At 35.4% G+C, this 21,508-nt stretch overlaps 1 protein-coding gene across 12 annotated transcripts in view; it reads right to left on the reverse strand.

Annotated features, from left to right (window-relative positions):
* The window catches only part of YAP1 (Yes1 associated transcriptional regulator), a 141,395-nt gene that overhangs the window by 38,016 nt on the left and 81,871 nt on the right, over positions 1-21,508 (reverse strand). For 4 of the 12 annotated variants that reach the window (XM_074304420.1, XM_074304416.1, XM_074304422.1 and 1 more), the window contains exon 4: positions 6,437-6,556. The exons of 4 other annotated variants lie outside the window; for them this stretch is intronic. In XM_074304420.1, coding sequence (XP_074160521.1) covers positions 6,437-6,556 — 120 coding nt within the window. The remainder of the gene's footprint in view (positions 1-6,436; positions 6,557-21,508) is intronic. 4 more of the 12 variants (XM_074304421.1, XM_074304417.1, XM_074304424.1 and 1 more) reach the window with 1 other exon arrangement.

A 21,508-nucleotide genomic window follows, 5' to 3' on the forward strand; every position in this document is an offset into this window, starting at 1 on the left:
GATTTAGAAGGGAGAAAATTATCCTTCAAATAAACATACATCTTAGAAAAAAAAGGATGTGCTTTTGTTCAGATACAGTTTGGACTAAACAGTTTCTGAAGTTCAGCTGAGACATGGCAATTTGCGATCTGAGTATGTAAATCAAGGTTGTTTTTTCCCCTTAAGTGATAAAGTAAATCTGTGTGAGACCATGTTTTGATGCTTAGTCTTTATTCAGATTCTTTAATTAGTTATGGCTACTAAAACGCTTATTGCTTCTCAAATTCCTAGAGCCACCTAATTTTCTGACAACTGCTACCTTTTTCTTTCTTCCTTTACTTAAAGTAATTACTGATATATAAACAAACATCAGATGCCTTGGGAAGCTAATTCTTATATCACATTCTATCTGGTTACCTCAAGGCAAGGGAGTGAGGAGAGGAGGACGAAGGAAGGAAAAGGCTTTGTGATTTTCTGAGCAGGGTTCCAAAGGATAGAATTTATAGCAATCCACCTGATAGTGCCATGACAGCACTGCCTGCCAGGCTTTCTTGCCTAGCTTTACAGCCATGACCAAAGCAAGCAATGATGCACAAAATGATTATGGCCTGAAGGCACAAGCAACAAATTAAATGTAGCAATTAAATCTTGCCAAACTTCTGGTCTTCTTCTTAGAAACAGGATAAAGATTTCTATGGTAGAAGGTTACTAAAGAAAATGTAGGTGGTTTTAAGTCACTAGGAGAAACAGTCAGAAAAAAATAAAACTTCTGTCTGATAATCTTTGCAAATAATCTCTACTTGGGGAGATTTGAATTCATAGAATTTAAAGCAGAAAGGGACTAGGTTCAACTCTCTCTTCTGAGCAAGGGGAAGTGAATTATCCCAAGATCATACATATTTTTTCCACTCCATCCCCTCAAAAATTTCATATCACACATCATTCAGTAGTTTTCTTTCTTTTGTTCTTCTTTGTCCCAAACTCATATTTAATTGTTTCATAGACATTAACTCAAACTCCAGATGATCATCTGAAATCTTATTACCCTGCTGCTAACTCAGCCTTGGACACTCAACACATTCCTGCCTCCCTCAGTCTGGCACATATTAGGGGTTTGTATTATATTGTATTATTAGATAGATAAAATTTTAATTCCCACTGGATATATGACCAAAATTATACAGATTCTAATCCAGGTCTTCTGAATCTTAAATCCAATCCTACTTTCATTATGTCGCGCTGCCACCCATAAAGTACATCATACATAACAAATTCTTTTCTTTTTTTTTTGGAGGGAATCTTAGTCAATATTACCAAGATGTGAATTGTCAAATCAGGAATTAAAACATGTAACTGGTAAGTGGTGGAACTAATCATCTTTCTAGTCATTACAAGACAGTTGAGTTTTCATTTTATTAAGGTTTTTTTAAAAGTGTTGGGTTTCTTTTTAAAAGCAATACATTGCTTTTTATGTAAAAATTTCTGGCAATTTACTTAAGTATTTTCAGGTTCTGGTTTGTTGGTATTCCCATTCCCATAAATTCCATTAAAGAATTTACATTTTCTAGTCTGAGTCTCTTGGTGTTTTAACAATATGGTAAATTAAGCAAAATTTCAGGTCCAGTTGGTTATTTGGAGCAATTTTATCAAAATAAAAAATATTCCATAACCTTCATATACCATAATTTACCCAACCATTCTCCAAAAGAATGGTTGGGTAAATTATGGTATATGAAGGTTATGGAATATTATTGCTCTGTAAGAAATGACCAGCAGGAGGAATACAGAGAGGCCTGGAGAGACTTACATCAACTGATGCTGAGTGAAATGAATAGAACCAGAAGATCTCTGTATACTTCAATGCTGTATGAAGAGGTATTCTGATGGAAGTGGAAATCTTCAACATAAAGAAGATCCAACTCACCTCCAGTTGATCAATGATGGACAGAAACAACTACACCCAGAGAAGGAACACTAGGAAGTGAATGTAAATTGTTAGCACTACTGTCTATCTACCCAGGTTACTTATACTTCAGAATCTTAATGTGCAACAAGAAAATGGTATTTACACACATATATTGTATCTGGGTTATATTGTAACATGTAAAATGTATGGGACTGCCTGTCATCGGGGGGAGGAAGTGGAGGGAGGGGGGGGATAATTTGGAAAAATGAATACAAGGGATAATATTATAAAAAAAATTACTCATGCATATATACTGTGGAAAAAAATTCTAAATAAAATAAAATAAAAAATATTGCTTCTACTTGGTATCATGTCAAATGATATTTATTTGAGAAGCAACATAAATGACTCTTTTATTGCTCATAGAAAAGACTGTTTTGATAAAGGAAAAGTTGAAAAAAGCTATAGTCTTTAATATTAACATTGAACCATTTCTTTTTAAAGAAATATTTGGAGAGTTTTAGGGACATTGATATTAATTATTATTAATGACTGATTTAAAATTTCCTTTTCTGTGGTTAAAAAATCAGTTTGTATAAAAGACTCAAAGTCTACATTTACAGAGCACTCTTCTCCCAAACCCAGATGGCAATGTTCATTAACTCCTTAGGAATTAGATCCTAGCCCAAGTCTCTTGAAAATAACAGTTCAAAGCAACTTTTTAAGAGGCATGAGGTTCTTTCCTCCCTTGAAGCTGTGGCTCCAGTGTATTATTTTGTTTAATACAAATGTACCTATTTTTAACCTCTTGGTATACACATCACTAACATTAACACTAACAATATTAATTCATTCCTTTACATTAAAAAACAGGAACAATAACTTTTCATATATGAACCATTCATTAATTGTCAGTATTTTGGCACAGGCCTTTAGACCATTCTGAAAAAACCTATAATGTTTGTGCTTTCATTAGCATTTTCTTTTACTAGAGAATTATTCAAACACGTGGTAGAGTTTAAAAAAACAATAAACCAAAATCTTCAAATTGCGTAAGAAAATGTCTATCTAGATTTGGGGTTATCTTGATAATGCAAAAATCATTAGAGAAAAGAACCACCTTGGAATTGATAACATATAGGAGTTTTGATATTTTGCACTATTCTCACAGTTCATCACATAGTTTTATCTCCTAAAAAAAATAAAAGCTGCACTATACCCTGGATTCACAACAGTATTTAAAGTGTTGCAAAATTCCCAATAAATTCTTTCAAGAGAACCATGGGATGATTAGCAGTTTTAGGCAAAGCATGTCTCTCATAGAAATAAAACAAATAATAGGTGCTACAATTATATTGATGTAATACTCACTTATTTGGATTTTTCTTTAAAAAGAAACAGGAATTTTTAAAAAGGTGATACATCAATGAAGAGAAAGGTGAGCTTTTGGTTCAACCTTTGCTGAAATCTGCTGATAGGTATACTTAGCAATTTATGCTAAGAAAGTGTCTACAATGTCCATTATCTTTTGACACAGGAATCTTACTTATAGGTAGATACCATCAGAAGGTCCCCTATACACTAAAATATTCACAGTAAGTACTTTTTATAGTAGCAAAAAATAAAATAAAATAAATCTGGAAACAAGAGTTGCTTATCAATATAATAAACTGAATCAGGAAACAATATACACCAAAATTACAATATTAATAATAAAAAAAAAAGAATCTTAATATTAACATGTTGAAACAATCTTATCCTTAAAGAGAAAAACTCTGTTTGAAGAGGTAGAAGACTACTAGATATGAAACACAGCATCTCTCAGTGGATAGAGATTTGGGTCTGGAATCACAAAATCCTGAATTCAAACCTACCCTCGCTTAGTAGCTATGTGATTCTAGATAAGTCACTTAAGTGCTGTTTCCTTCAGTTATCTCAACTGTAAAATGGGGGATATGTTAATAGCACCTTCCTAGTAGGGTTGTTATAAAAATTATAATTTCTTTAAAATGAAACTTATAGGACAACTTACATGTTTCATTAAGACTTTGAAATCATTGTAAATGACTCTTTGAATGCTCTACAACAGAGAATTACAAATAATAGAAATAGAAAAAGGAGATGGGCAACAAATGAGAAGCCCACATATAACAAAACAGAGCAACCTCTATACATATGCTCTGTTTCATACTCCAAAGTTACAGGTCTACTTTATTCAAATCACAGCTGATAAACAATAACTATTTTAACATAGATGTTTTGGAAAAATAGGTAAAATTACCTCACTAACACTGTAAGCACAAATGTACCACTTATGTTAGAGTGACTCAAAAGGTCAAAAAAAGAGTGGGCCAGAAGGAAGGGAAAAGAACTCTTTATATTTCCTTGGCAGAAATAATAAAATATAACCCACGATACAATATGTACAATTCCATATTTCAAGGAAAACTCCTTCAAATTCAACAGCAGCTAGCAGCTTGTCTCTATTTGCTGTCACTCTAGATCAGAGAAACCCACATGCTTTTTTTCTATTTTACCCCTCCCTCCCCACCCCCTCCAGTTACACTTGAGCTCTCTGACTGAGAAGGTCTGGAACAGATTAAAAGTCGGGCCACAAAATAAAAAGCCTTGGCATGTTGTCAAGCCTGTCTGGGATGTGTATCCCATACACAGTGGGCCCAAAAAGGGAAACTTTAGACAGTGGAGAAGCTGAATCTCAGGACATTTCTAGTTGTGAAGTTCGGTTTTTGTTGCCTGGGGATGAGGGACCTATTTGATGAGGGACAAGAGTCAGAGAGCTCATTTACTTTTAAAGAAGGAAAGGCTATGTTAATTGTTAATGGAACTTTACAATAATCACAGCAAGCTATTTCATCCCACTCCCGAAGTTGAAATCATTGCTCAAAAATGAATTGTTTTGTTCTAATTCATGACCTTTGCTGCTTAGCTCAGATTTTATTCTCACTCTACTTGACAAATGCCTAAATTGAAAAAATGTAACATGACTGGTTTTGTTGTTGTTTTAAGACATGGAAAAGCTGAGTCTATTTTTTTTTCCCTAGGATGATTTAGAGAAATAGAGCTGATATCTCTCTAGTCACTACATTACCTCTCATAGTTTCTTAGTTTCAACCACAAGGCCTTATTCATGTAATAAACAGAATTCAAAGTTGGAAAGTACTTACTGCATTACCTTTACAACATATAAACAGGTCTGCAGCTCAAAAGACAAGTGTTTAAGCTAAACCATATATCTGTCAAAGCTGCCAGCCTTGGAGTGTGCTCCACCTTTGCCTTGACTTGAATAGTGGGTTCAACCTGTCTACCAGACTGGTCAATCAGTTGAGCCTCCTCTCTGTTTCACCTAAGGGCAATCGTTCTCCTTCCCCTTTTGGCAAAAGGTACCCACACAGTCACATGAGATTAGTAATGCTTTGGATAGCCTAGTTATTTTAACTAAGCAGACCTAAGTTTTTCCAGGGCTGTATTTAGATGGCATTCACAGAGTTAATGCCTCTTTCTCGTAAGGGCCCTGCCAGTTGTTGTTAGGTCAACCCCTGTAAAGCTTCAAAGATTTTTTTATCCCCTCAGCCTAACCTACTCAGTGATCTGCACACTGTTTTCATTTAGCTGCACTGAGTCCAAGACGAAAGCTTCAAAACCACAATGATCTGCTCCTTTTTATACTCATTTTTCCATAGCTCTGGAAAAATACCTCAGAAATCCAACTAAAGAGACTGAAAGTAGTGAATTATCAGAATAATAAACTAAGAGCAAACTCATACACCATTATCAAAACATACATATTGGGGGACGGAAAGTTGATTTGAGGTAGGAAGAGGATGTGGTAATCAAGAAAATTAATTTATTTTATTGTGGTTGGGGAGGAACTAGGAGGAGGAGGAGGAGGAAGGGAGGGGAAAAGAAGGTAGAAAGTAATGGGGAGAAAGAGGAGGGGAAGGGGAAAAGGGGAAGAGAGAAAGGGAGAGAGGGAAAGAGGGAAAGAGAAGAGGGAGAGATGATAGATTGTTTATGAAGTCAATATTACACTCATTCACCCTCTTCCAAGATGACTGGTTGATATTTCATTTAAAGCACAGGGTTAGAGTTGACATGAATTGGAAGCCATGTCAGTAGAAGTGAGGCATAAGAATATGTTGATTACATCACAGAAGAGAGCTGAAATTAGCAGCTGGTACGCAGGTTTCAAATGTTGCTTGACAGCCTGATTATTATTATTATTATTATTATTTGAAAAGACCTTTAAATAAGGTCATTATGTCTCACAAAGATTTGTGATGAGCAATGTCTTGGGTCGGTTAACTCTGGGATGCCTGGCAAACTAAAAGTTTGGCTAAATAACTAATCTGGACTTCCAAGATTCCAAAATTTAAAATGACAAAAATGTGGGAAAAAATAGTACTTAAAAAAGTAGGGTGGGTTCTGCAGATTTTTCTAATGATATTAATTTTTAATGTCATTTACATTTAAACACATGCACACAGAGAAAGAGTAACAAGAAATATTCTAAAACATTTGTCTGAGATGAACCTTTACCAAAACGAGGGTCAAGCCTTGGGTCTAGCCAAGAGGTGGTCTTGTTCTTATGGTTTATGTAGTAAATTTCTCCATCCTGGGTCATGGCTTGTTCCCATCCATCAGGAAGGGGCCCTGCAATATAGAAGGAATTCATTGTTGGCTCTTTATTTGCTGCAGCTGAAAAATTATTCTATTAAAAAAAAGTTTCACATATAAAACAATTCATAAAACTAAGTTGAGCCTATGTATGCTGAGAGAGAAAAGTCATGATGACCCTGCTACTCATTCGTTACATCAAGCAAACAAAATAAGAATTTATGCCTTTCCTAATGATTAATTTTATTTTAAAAACAATATTTTATAATGTGCTTTTTATCCTTTATTTTACTTAACAACTTTTCTAATTTCAAAATCCCTTTTGATATACTGAAAGACATGCTTATTGTTATAACCTAAATTAATGATGATGATGATAAATTAGGTTTATTAGAATGAAATTAGTATCAGTATCAAAGATAACAAAAAGCAGAGCCACACAATTTTCTCTTACTTTAGTGAATAACTTAAATATTGTTATCATCAAGCAACCTCTACAAATATAGAGGCTCCTAAGATGAAGGGAACTAAGCATATAAACCTTAAATGTACTGAAGTTTACTCACTCTCTTCCTTTCCCCCCAAAAGATACATGAAGAGAGTGTTATTCGACTGTCCCAGTCATAATATAGTGGGAAGGTCTTTTATATCCCAGTTCTGGCACTCAATGGCTATTACTCTGAGCAAATCACTTAATCTTTCTGAAACCATTTTCTCTTCTATAAAAAGTGAATAATGATACATATACTGCAGTGGTTTTTTTTTTTGGGGGGGGGGTGAGGAAGATATTGTTACACATGAAACACACCAGCCAAATCACCTAAATTTTCTACACTTTCTAAAGATGAGCAATTTAACATAGTATTACGGAAAGAACGCTGCATCTAAAGTCAGGAGAGAGTAAAAGCTTATCTCTAACAATTACAAAAGAGTGAACTAGTATAACTTTTCACATTTGTAAAATGGGGTAATATTGGGTATCATATGGGTTATCATGTTTATAGTATCTACCTCACAGGACCGTTTTGAGAATCAAATGAAATAATATATATAAATGATACTTTGAAAAACTTAAAGGGCTAAACAGCAAGTTAAGTCATAATGAAGTGAATTTGGTCTGTATTGGAAAAATACAACTGTCAATGGAAGGCAAACAAGAGCCTGAATGAAAATACCCTATACTAACTTCTTTCCAAGTAATCAGTGTAATATAGTCAAAAAAAGAATAAAGTCTTTCTTTTTGGAAAGTTCTATTGGATCTAAAGTTTCTTACTTAAGACACTGGTGGAAAAGAAAAGCCCCAGAAAAAAGGGTACAGTATATTAGACCTCATGTCAAATTTTGTGTCTACCCAAATTTTTAGATGGAGGAATCAAAGAATTTATTCAAGATTTAGACACAAACTCAAACAAACAAACAAAAAGCATCACAAACCAAGTACTTGCTTTGTGGAGAAGCAACATAATGACAGAAAGCTTCAAAAGAACAGCAATTAGGGATCAGGAGGGAGCAAAACATGGGCCATAAAACAATGCTGAGGATGTAACTGGAATTCCTCCCTGGAATGAGAGCATTTTATTTTTATCTCCCAAATCCCTAAAATCAGAGATAGTTTTTGAGTTTTCAGTGTGATACTTCAGAGCAGTAAAGGAACAATATAGAAGTTCGTGTTATGTTCTAGTAGTTTCTGCCTCTTTTCACACTGGCAGATGGTCTTTGAGAGGTTCTCTGGTCTAGATATTCTATCATCCTGCAGCCAGCCCCGTTCGGGCCCTCTTCTGACTTGCCCCTTGAACCATACACATCAATTACCAGGCTGATACGAAAAAGCTTTCTCTTTGATTTTCCAGAGAGTTCTACTACCTTTATAAACCCAGGATTACCTCCAGGGTGATGAAGTGCTGGAGGATTTCAGGTGGCTCATCTTAAATATTCCTTGGTTAAAGAACTACTCTAAATTAAGCTGATACCTGGTCAGCAAGGCAGATACAAAACATAAATCAGAGATCTTAGGGTTGGAAGAGGCCACAAGAATAAATTAATCCAACAAGAATCTGAAGGAATTCCTACTATATCTAACCTCTGCTGGAACAACTAGTCAACAAACATTTATTAAGCATTTACTATGTACCATGCACAGTGAGCCAAGCGCTAGTGATGCAAATTAAGACAAAATGGTTCTTTCCCTCAAGTAGGTGGGGAGACAATGTGTAAATAACTAGGAACAGATTAGACTTACAGGGTACGTGATAAGTTAGATTAGACTCTAACAACTACTGTAGGTTTGGAAAGGCCTTCTCTTCAGGAGGTGGGATATGAGCTCAGTTTTGCGGGAAACCTACTCCACTTTCCTGGAGAGCTCTGATGATTTAGATGAATTTTTTTTAATCCTTAAGAAATTCTGCCAAAGGAAATCAGGTCAAATGGATCTGCCCATCTCCAGATTCCAAATCACTGAACTGGGACTCATCACTCATCATTTTCCCTACCAATAGGACTCTAGCTTATGTGAACTACACTTTTATGTCTCTATTCCTATACTGTTTTCCCCTTCCACCATCCTAATCAGTTGAGTCTGGAATTGATCTTGCGATCTCTATTCTTTTTTTTCTAATGGAAACATCTGAATCTAAATCTAAACTGGATTTAAAGACAGAGGACTAGATTCAGATCTCAAATCTGCCACTTACTCCCTCAGGAGGTTGCTTCATCCTTCTGAACCTCAGTTTCCTCACCTGTAATATGAAGGTGACAGTGGTACTCAATATATAGTGTTTACACAGTTCTTTAAGGTTTGTAAAGTGATGTCTGAGATACAATACCTCTTTTGATTCTCACAATCCTATAAGTAGATGCTACTATTATCATTCCAATTTTACTGAAAGAGACTAAATAATTTGCCAAGGTCACAGTAAGTAAATATCTGAGGCAGGATTTGATCTCTGATTTTCCTGAACCCAATTGCAGTATATAACCTCCAAGTTTTCTTCCAGTCCTAAAGATATTATTCTATAATTCTATTGCTAGTCCAACTAAAACTCATAACCCTTGCTCACTGTTTTAGTGCATCTGAAAATAAAAAATTATTCTTAGTCCCAGGAGCTAGTAAGCGACTCTTTATGTACATTTTAGAAATATGTATCATAACAAAGGAAATTAGATAAATGAGCATTTTCTAAATCTCAATTCAGAATCATAGAACTTCAGGGACCATTTAATTCAAATCATACCCCCAAAATATTCCCTTTACCACATATGTATAAAATGGTTATACAGTCTTTGCTTTAAGACCTCCAGTGAGGATGATACATTACTTCTGGAGGAAGCTGATTCTACTTCTGAATCACCCCAACTATAAGGTTTTCCCTTACATTAAGGCCTAAATTTGCTTTTTGTACCTATTCCACCAACTTCCATTTATAGCTCCTACATCTACCTGAGCTCAGACTAAGGTCAGTCCTTGTTAGACTTAAAAACAGATATGTCTCCCAAGAATCTTTGTCTTTTCTAAGCTCAATATCCCTAGTTCCTTTAATTGATCTTCATTTGGCATAAATGCTATTAACAAGGATGCTTCCCAGCTTACTACTGGTTCTTCCCAAGATATAGTTCCTTAAATGAAATACAATACTTCAGATCAGTCTGACCAGTGTGGTGGTAAAGCAAAACTATCACTTCCTCCTTCCTAGACTTAATCCTGTTCTTAATTTAGCTTTAACTCTAATGAGTTTTCTTGATTGACAAAAGGCACTGCTGACATATTGAATCTGTACTCCAGGAAGATGCAAGACCTATTTTAGATATACTATGTATTTATATAATTTTCCCCCATCTTGCATTTGTGTATCTAGCACAAAGGTTCTAGTTTAGAAAGATCACTCTATCCTCTATTTCTCACTTCTCTGAGTTATTCCAGAATAATGTTTGAATATCACACTAGCAAAAAAGGAATTTTAAATAAGTAGAACAGATTGGGGGAGGAGGGGAGAGTTCTATACGGAAAGGTATAGTTATTTTAATGAGAAATAAAGCAAGATACAGAAATTTGGTTAAGAGCAGATGACAGTTTAGTATACTATGAATGACATATACTGATGATAGTCAAATTTGGATAATTTAGTTTGGGGAGAATGTATTATGCTGCTCCTGATTGGTAGATTGATTGCTTGGTTGCTATGGTAGAAGATCTCTTTTCTTTGCAACATTAAAAATAAAATTCTACTCAGGGCATGGTGACTCATTATTAATGTCCTGTTCCTGATTAGGGACTCTCTTGAATTAGAGATAACTAACTGAAGACAAACAAAAGTTTAATGAAACAAAAAGGTCTAGACCTTCCTAGAACTCTTGGAATCATGCCCAGTTTTTTTACTGTCCAAAAACTTAGGAACAGCAAGTAGGCCAGCAGAAGAAATGAATGGTTGCCAAAAAACAAAAACATATTATAATTAATTCACAATGTAGAGTAAAGGAATTTACCAGAGAAATGAAAAATTAAGAATTAGTTGAAGTTTGGACTATAGGAAGCTAAAACTCAATCAGCTCCCAAATTGTGACAACAAATTTATTTTTTTTTTTTAAATTTTTATTAATTTTTATAATTATAAAATTTTCTTTGACAGTACATATTCATAGGTATTTTTTTTTTTTTACAACATTATCCCTTGTACTCCCTTCTGTTCCAAATTTTTCCCCTCCTTCCCTCCACTCCCTCCCCTAGATGGCAGGCATTCCCATACATATTAAATATCTTATAGTATATCCTAGGTACAATATATATGTGCAGAACTGAATTTTGTTATTGTTGTTGGACAACAAATTTATGATTACAAATTTATTTCTGAATATTTCATTTGCTTAATTATCACTTATCATATATAAGATAACTAGAAACCCCAAGCTAGCTAGTCTATTTTAAGTTCTCTTTAGAAAACTTATTTACTCATATAGCTTCAACTAGGTAGAATGGTGTAATAAGAGAGGATCCAGGTGTGAATCTTGGCAAGACTTAATTAACCTCTAAGTATTTACTTTATGCAAGCTGGAAATCAAAACAAAGCAGTCCCTTATCTTCCAGGGGCTTACATTTTACTAGTTCCCCATCTTTTTCTAGGGATAATATTGCCATGACTCACCTTAAATAGCTGTCATGAGGAACTTTTGTAAAATGGGGATAACATTGCTCAGGGTAGTTTGTGAGGCCATATGAGAAAATACACAGTGGCTGAAAAATCTTATTGTGTTTTTAAGTTATTTAAAGTTTAAATCTTTGGGAAGTGAAATGCCTTCCAAATTTTAAAATGCTAAATAAATAGTAATTATTTAGCTATATAGGTCAAATTGTGTATGTAACTACACTAAGCATCCCACAGTATCACTAAAAGGAATCATCCAGTCTTTTCCAAAAGATTTTTAGGGAAGGAGAACAAACTAAATTCCTAGACATCCCATTTCACCTTGGGACTGGGTCTACATCTACCTGCCATTATCTGTAAACCTCTTCTTGCTTATGTTGAATTTAATTCAACAGACATTTAATACTCAGTATAAAGGTGTACTAGGAAAATACATCACTTGAACAGATACATATAATTTAAGGAGAAAAAACACAAATAGCAAGAGAGATCAGAAAAGGCCTTCTGTATAAAGTGGCACCTGAGAAGAACACTAAAGGAAGGGAAGTATTCTAAATAGTGAATATGAAAGAGCTTTCCATGTCATATCCAATCCAAGTCTTCTGTGTTTTGCATATCCTTTCAATAGCTTCCCCCTGGACCGTGCTTCAAAACCCTGGGCTCTAATAGGTAAATTTTTGCCTTACCTTGCCTAGAATCAAGCCTCCATATCACTTCCAGGCCATCACTTCCAAATGATGCTGCTATATATACTTTAACTCTCAACCTCATTCCACATTCCCCAGCTCCCATTTAGTGTTGTCTTCTATAGAATAAAAACTTTGAGGGGAAGAACTGTTTTTTCCCTTGTATCCCAGAATTCGATACAGTATGTACAGTAAATATTTAATAAATAACTTTTCAATCATTTGATGATTTATTCAAGGCACAGTGAACAGCATAAACAATGTCACAGGTGCAAGTGATAAAACCAAGTAGGCAAATTGGGCTAGAATTGAAAATATGTGAAAGGGAATAATGTCAATAATTAAGTCTGGAAAGGTAATTTGGAGTCAATCTGTGAAGAACTTTAGAGGACAAATTTAGGCTTTTGTAAGGTTTTTAAGTAAGGGAATGTTATGGTCAAATGCCAGCACTTAGCCCAGGGGTCACACAGCTAGAAAGTGTTAAGTGTCTGAGACCAAATTTGAACTCAGGTCCTCCTGATTTCAGGGCTGGTGCTCTATCCACTGTGCCACTTAGATGCCCAAACAATGGATGTTTTTTAAAAAATTAGCTGACTGTGCTTAAAGATGATTATTTTGACTTTGTATGGAGGATGGACTGATTGAATAAGGAAGAACGTGGAAGCAAGAAATCCCTCTAGGAGGCTACTATGATAGTTTAGGTAAGAGTGATGAATGCATGATGGAAGAAAGAATTATCAGTCGTTGGCAACCAAATAGATACAGAGGATCAGAAAGAGGGAAGTGTTATGGATGACTCCAAGGTTGTGAATCTAGGTAACTGGAAGGATGATAACACACTTACCAAAAATAGTGAAGTGGAGTGGGAATATTTGTAGGAGCAAAGATAGGAGTTTTTAACGTATTGCATTTGAGATCTTTAGTCCTTTTTCTTTTTTTAAACAACACATTATGGTTTAGAGGGCTCTCACCATCCTAATCACCTCTCATCTAATTATTCTTCATCCATAGAAAACTCTGCCTCCTTAAATATGGTACTGAATAGAATAGCTAACACACATGAGGAAATAAGGATTCAATAATATAAATGTGTTCATACTGTTCAAAACATCTGTCAAAGTCTAATAAAATGAAATTTAATACAGATAAAGGCAAAATCCTGTACCTGTTTTTAAAAAAAACAAACACAACTTCCTAAGAAAAGAATGGAGGAGGCATAGGCAAATAGTAATAATTCCTGTGAAAAAGATGTGAAAACTATATTAAACAACAGACTCAATATTTAGCTTGGTATGGGCAGTCTCCCTTTCTCCACACTCCATCCTCCCAAAAGACTTCTAATGCAATTCTAGGCTTTATTGAGAAGCAGAAGGTTCTATCTGAGGAAAGCAAGAACCTTGTTGTACTCTTCTGTTATTGGCAGATTACATCTGGGGTACTAAGCTCAACATAAACAATCTCCTTGTATCTAGGGGTGGAATTCTAGGATGGTAGAAGGCTTGAAATGATGATCAACTAAAAGAGTTTTAATTTGGAGAGAATATTTAGTGGTGAGAATGGGATACAATAACTGCTTTAAATGTTTGCATCATTTGCAACTATTTGCAATCATATCATTGAGAGGAAGGATTAAACACGTTCCACCTGGTCCCAAAGGAGAATTCTAAAAGCAACAGGTGAAAATGCTAGAAATATAGATTTAGATTTGCCATCAAGAGAAACCTTCCTGGCAATCATTAGTTATCTAAATATAAAATGGGTTATTTTGGGAAGACTTCCATTAGCAGTCTCTGCTTTCTCTGTGAAGCAAAGGCTTCACCCCACAAGTAGAAGGTATTCTCTTCCTAGAGTTTTCCTTAAGCATTTTGTTTGTATCTTTCCTTTCCCCCATTCACACTCTACTTTGGACTAAAGTTATCTATATACATGCCATATCCCATATAGTACAGGGCAAGGACTATGTGATATTTTATCTTTTTCATTACAGTACCTAAAATACAGAATTAATAAATGTTAGAGGCTATAAAAATTCATTGTTGTGGATATGCCTTATTCTATTCAATAAACTATTTACTAGATGAAGATAATTTGCATTTCAATATGTTTAAAAGATATGAGTCTCATAAATGGATTGTTTTCTTCCAATCTCTTTCTAGCCAATCCATCCTCCACAGAACAGCCAAAAAGTCCTTTGAGATTTCAATTTTATTCTGAAAACATGGTATGAAAAAGAATTTTTTAACAACTAGTTATCTCTAAAAATGGATTGAACTTCCTAGCTAGGTGACGAATTCCATACTGGAACCATTTGAGCAGAGGTTTTATGTCCATTTAGCTGATTTTGAAAAGAAGATTCTTATAGTGGATAAGAGGATCAGATAGGATAAACTCCAAATCTCCTTAAAATTTTAAGGTACAATCACTCTATATATAAACAGTCATAGCTGAATGTGGTGAGACATGCCTATATCCTGTACTTCTGGGAAGGTCTTAGGCTGGTGGATGGCTTGAGTTCAGCTAAGAATTACAGAAGGACTAAAGCCAATTAGTTATCCACACTAAGTCCCAACACCAATGCTGAAAGGTCCTGGGAATGGAAACCACCAGGCTGCCTAGAGAGGGACCAGGACTGATTGGAAAAGGGGAAAGGGTAAAGCTTCAGTGTTCAGTATAGAAACTGGATCTGTGAATGACCATTGCATTCCAGCCTGAGCAAAACCTTCCCCCATACTTATCCACCTTTCCACCCATCAACCATCTATTTACCTACTTAAATAAATAAGAAACTCCTTGGCATAAGATGGATTTACAATTCAGATATAAATATTAGGACTTAGAACTGGAAGGAACCCTGGATTATCATCAAGTCCAACTCCCATACTTTTCAGGGGCCCAATGAAAACTAACTTGGCCTAGGTATCACTAATAAGTAGCTAAAATCAAGATATGAATATTCTTTAGAGAGAAAGATTCCAGTCAGAAAAGTAACTGCCACTCTGAACCTCTTTTAGGCCTTTTTTTTTTTTTTTTTTAAAAACACGGATTTTAGAACATGGAATCTTCCCATGCTAAATTAATCTCAGACATACTTTCTCTGATTATAATTTTCATATTTGTAGACTATATTTTTGTACAATAAAAGTCAACTATAGTGTCAACTCTCAATCAAGTTAAAGTCCCAAGTAACCATGTTAAAAATGTATACCATAAATGGTGAAATGAAATATGTTATTAGTGACTGTAAAATTCTGTATCATATTTTCCCACCATAGCATCAACTAGATTCTCTAAGATTCTGAAATGAGAAACACATGGCAAAACATAGGAGGTAGCCTGTTTCAGTTTTGGAATCAAGGGGACTTGTGTTCAAATTCCAGCTCTGACATTTTCTATTGTGTAGCCTTAGGCAAGTACCATGTAAGCTCTCTGGGCTTTTTTGTTTCTTCTGTAAAATAATAAAGATAGATTCTAGATGACCTTCAGAGTACTTTTTATCTCTAAATCTAAATCTCATGCTCCCATGAGCCAAGGAACAATAGCAAAAATCCAATGAGTAGAAAGATCTGCTGTAGTTGAAATATGGCCCAAATGTATTTTGGTTTTAGCTCTTCCTGAATTTTTATCACTTCTGCTCCTAGATATATTTTAGGTACTAGATTTCATGTGGACAGCTAGTGGGCAAAGTACTGGGTCTGGAGTCAGGAAGACTCATCCTTTCAAGTTCAAATCTGGTCTCAGAGACTTACTGTCTATGTGACTTAAGGCAAGTTACTTAGCTCAGTTTGCCTCAGTTTCCTCATCTGTAAAATAAGCTGGAGAAGGAAATGGCAAATTGCTCCAGTATCTTTGCCAAGAAAACCCCAAATGGAATCATAAAGAATCAGACACATATCAAACTGTGCATACCCTTATCAAACTGTGCATACCCTTTGACCCAGCAGCGCTACTACTGGGATTATATCCCAAAGAAATACTAAAGAGCGGAAAGAGACATATATGTGCCAAAATGTTTGTGGCAGCTCTTTTTGTTGTAGCTAGAAACTGGAAGATGAATGGATGTCCATCAGTTGGAGAATGGTTGGGTAAATTGTGGTATATGAAGGTTATGGAATATTATTGCTCGGTAAGAAATGACCAGCAGGAGGAATATAGAGAGGCCTGGAGAGACTTAAATCAACTGATGCTGAGTGAAATGAGCAGAACCAGAAGATCACTGTACACTTCAACAACAATACTGTATGAGGATGTATTCTGATGGAGGTGGAAATCTTCAACATAAAGAAGATCCAACTCACTTCCAGTTGATCAATGATGGACAGAGGTAGCTACACCCAGAGAAGAAACACTGGGAGGGGAATGAAAATTGTTAGCACTAATATCTGTCTGCCCAGGTTGCATGTACCTTCGGATTCTAATGTTTATTGTGCAACAAGAAAATGATATTCGCACACATGTATTGTACCTAGACTATATTGTAACACATGTAAAATGTATGGTATTGCCTGTCGTCGGGGGGAGGGAATAGAGGGAGGGGGGGTAATTTGGAAAAATGAATACAAGGGATAATATTATAAAAAAAAAATATATATATATATAATAAAAAAAAATTAAAATAAATAAATAAATAAATAAATTAAAAAAAAAAAAAAAAAAAAAAAAAAAGAATCAGACACAAATGAACAACAAGATTTCATATCTGAGCACATTCTCTGGCTGTACCCCATCCCTGGAATATTGCACCTCCTCATGTCCAACTCAACTTCCCTGGCTAAAATCTGATGTTCTCCATTATCTTCATGCATTTCTTCTGACACTATCTCCAATTTATCCCATATAGATATTGCTTGTACATAGTTATTTACAGGATGTCTCCTCCATTGTACGGTGAGCTCCTAGAAAAGAACATGGGCTGATTTTTTTGGCCTATCTCTGTTATCTCTAGTACTTAACATAAAGTCTGGAATATAATAGACCTGAAATAAATACTAAAAGACTAATGAACTTATCTGATAATGTGTGATATAAAATAGTATCAGTAGATAATGAAAAAAAGGGGGAAAAAGTGGTACTACTGAAAAAATTCTGAATTTAGAGTCAAAAGACCTAAGTTTGAATTTCAGCTTAGAACTATGTGACTTTAGGCAAACTGTTTAATTTTTCTGGACTTCAGTTTCATTTGTAAAATAAAAGATTGGCCTTTTGTTGTTCAATTGTTTCAGTCATGTCTGACTCTTTGTGACCTTATTTGGAATTTTCTTGATTTGCCATTTCCTTTTCCAGCTCATTTTACAAATGAGGAAACTGAGTTGCCCGGGGGGCACATAGCTACTAAGTGTCTGAAGCCAGATTTGAACTCATGTCTTCCTGACTCCAGATTTCGTACTCTATCCACTATGCTGTACAGCTGCCTAAGAGGTTGGCCCAGACGATCTCTAAAGTCCTTACCAACTCTAAACCTATAACCCAAGGGGGGGGTTCTCAAACGGAGGCCCTCTGAGGACATTTATGTGGCCCGCTGGGTTATGACAAATGGGCTGAGGGGTGAAGACAGAGTGTGAGGTTTTGTTTTCACTATAGTCCGGCCCTCCCACAGTCTGAGGGACAGTGAACTGGCCCCCTATTTAAAAAGTTTGAGGATTACCGCTTAACCCATTGAACATCTATATATTGAACTCAGAAGAAGAACGTGACTTTTACATTATTAAATGGGAAACGACAACTATTCATTTACTGTTGGTTGGACTTTTTGAGAACAAACCTAATTAAGCACAAAGAACTTTCTTAAATGACAATCTCTGAGTCAGCTATTTGGAGGTTGGTAAGTATAGTATGGGAACTTCAAGATGTTAGAAATTAAAATAACTTGATTTTAGAAAGTCAAATTTGCATATAATGAGCAATATCTTGTTAAGTAAAACTTTAAAACTGATCTTGCCTCCACATGTCTTTAATAAAATCTTTAAATTTTAGTAAAGTAGGGAAGGGGATGGGGAAATGATACTACTTTAGGTTAAAAAAGAAAGAAAAAAATTATTCTCCAGAGGTTCTTGTTTGTATTTTGAACATGATTTCAGAGACCCACAGCTACTGATGTCACAGGATTTAGACTCACAGCACTATCCTTATATGGTAGTTTATGAATATCATTTTATAAGAATTAACATCTTGATCCCTCACACAAATATTTCTCCCATGAGTCATAAAATGATTGTAGCAAGACAGTAACCAGAAGAATTTGGAAATCACTAAGGAAAATGAAAATTAAACTTCAACTAGTATCATTTCTATAAATCACTTATTTATTATTCAGTCACTATAACTTTCAAGACCAAGTCAGAAGAACTGAAATAATTTCTATACCTTTATATGCCTCCAGTGATGTAAGCTGTTACAAAGTACAGAAGACTGACAACTTCTTTGAAATAAGCAAGTACTCATCAGAGCATAAACAGAGGCATAAACTCTGTGATGTATTTTGAGTTTTAGGTCTATTAAAATATGTGGTGGGCTGGAAAATGAGAGTTTCACAGATTGGAAATTGGATGGGAATTCAGAGATCATTTACTACTTCTCAAGAGATCACTTCTACTCTCACTTTGCTGATTATGAAACTTAGACTCAGAGAGATGTAGGGACCTGCTTGGGCAGATAAGAGATAGTAAGTAAGCAACAGATCTAGGATTGGAACCCATATTTCAATCTCCAATTCAATTCTTTTTACCATCTTGTATAAATGATGACTATGGACTCCTTTTTTCCCCTAAGGTCTTAGGCTATAAAAGGAAAAAGAGGAGATAGCAGAGTTAAATATTTTTTTAAAATGGAGAAAATCTGGATGTAACTGTAAACAACAGGGAAAGAGTCAGTGGAGAAGAAAAGATTAAAGATTATAAGAAAAGTGGATGTTTGGGGAAGCCATGGACACAGGTTTATCAGAGCCTTCTAATTACTGAAAATTCTAAATCTATTATAGGCTGGGGAGGGACATCAACAGCTGAGTAGCAGTAACAATAAAGTCTACCCCTCCCCTCCCCAATTAGGATTAAAGAAACTGAATCAGAAAAAAAATGGTGCCACGGTAGCAGGAGGTATTAAGAGAAAGAAATAGCAGATTTGAACTAAGGCCAAGAAGAAGAGTCAGGAAAGCCATAACCTACAACTAGCATCTATGTAGGCGCAGAAGGCTCAAGCTAAAGCTGCCAGTTTTTGTATTCAGCATCTTCAAGAATTAACGAAAATTTCCAAAAAGGTCGCTATAATTGTGACCAGAAGGAAGAGATAAGATATGAATTGAGCCTATCATCATAATCATATCACCAGAATCAACGCATTATTGGAACATGGAAATAGTAAATTTTGAGTTACACCAAAAGAACTCCAGTTCTGGTTCTACATTCATTCTCAGACCAGACAAAGCCAACTGACTCATATCTTTCTATATTTCAAGGCTTTTTCCAGGTGTTTTTTTTTTTTTTTTTTTTTAAATGGGGTGAGTGTCCTGGAGACCAGGTCATGCCCCCTGCTCCAGCTTACCACCCTCTCCCTAAACAACTTCTTTAGTGGGCCCACCACACCAACATAAGAATAGACCTTGTATCCTTCCAGACTCTTTGGGGCTTCACCTTTGCTTATTTCTGCCATTTGTGAGGTGGGTTTCATGGGACCTCACAAGAGACAAAATCAGCATCTTTCATGAGGTTGAGGAAGGATCTTGAATAGTTGTGAATTAAGTCTCCCTCAACAGACCTCAGTGATTTTAATCCTAGATGCTGATAGACAAAACCTTTTCCCCTATCCTAAACTTCTTGTTTCCTTATTCTCTCCATCCATCTTTTCTTACCAGTGTCTCACTGCAAATCTACCCATCGGTGTTTCTTTTAAAGCAGATGTAAAGTCTGCTCTATAATGAACAAACTTCTCTTCATCCAAATCATTTTCCTGTCTCATTCCTTCCATATTCTGGCAGTAACTGAGATCCAGTTCCCTTCTGATTAGACTATCCCTGAATGTTTTTCAGTATTGGCTGCAATTTCACTGATACCCTGAATTAACTGGTTGGGGTACATTAGATGAAATTGTTACTTCTAGACCATAACAATCATAACTCAGCAACATCTCCTTTTGAGATCCATACTATATACATTTATCATTCAATCCAAATCTTGGTGACAATTATTTGCTGATGCCTGCTATTTCCCTTTCTCTCTCAATGACTATCTTTCCTCTCAAATGGGGGACTGTAATCATAGGAAAAAAAGAGGCCATTCCATGAAGGCTACCCATTCTCCCATTCTTCCAAATGACTCAGACACCTTCCTCATTATCTCTTCTTCAAATCCCCTCTTTGAAGAAGGTGACCAATCTCTTTGCCAAGGCTAATCCCCTAAATACACCCTTTGATTTCATTTCATTCCATCCCATATTCTCCAGCAGACTGCCCTCTCATGATTAACATCCCCACTGGCTAGTTTCCAATCTCTTCTCTTCTAGTGGTTCCTACAAAGAGATCCATGTCTTCCTCAACTTTTATTTAAAAACAAAACCAAACAAACAACAACCATAAATATGAAACACTATACAGCAACAGTAAGATTGTGCAATGATCAACTATGATTGACTTGGTTCTTCTCAGTAGTTCAGTGATCCTGCAATCTTAATAAACTTTGGGCAGAAAATGCCATCCTCATCCAGAGAGAATAATGGAATCTGAATTTAGAATAATATGTAATATTTTCACCTTTTTTTCATGCCCATTTTCCCCTCTTTTGTTCTGATTTTTCTCTCCCTAGATGATACATATGGAAATATGTAAACAATGAATGTACATGTATAACAAAAAAGTTTCCCATGTAACTGAGGAAAGCAGAAATATTTTTTTTTAATAAAAATTCTGTTACTTTATCCAACTACAACCACTAATTATCACCTAATTTCTCAGCTAAACACTCCTGGAGAAAAGCCATCTATAAAGGTTGCTTATAATATCCTTCTCTAAAGTGTAATGTTCTCTGGGAACAGGTTTCTTTGGGGGGCTTCTGGGAGCAGCCTTCGTTTCAGTTCAGTGTAATCACCCCAAATACAGACAGGAGTTAAAGTCCAAATTCTTTATTGTTTCCTTGAAAGTCTTGTCTCCTTCCTGGGGCCTGGTTAGCTTTCTTAGAGGCCTA

This window comes from Sminthopsis crassicaudata, chromosome 3, assembly GCF_048593235.1.
Source record: "Sminthopsis crassicaudata isolate SCR6 chromosome 3, ASM4859323v1, whole genome shotgun sequence".
NCBI classification, from domain to species: Eukaryota; Metazoa; Chordata; class Mammalia; order Dasyuromorphia; family Dasyuridae; genus Sminthopsis; species Sminthopsis crassicaudata.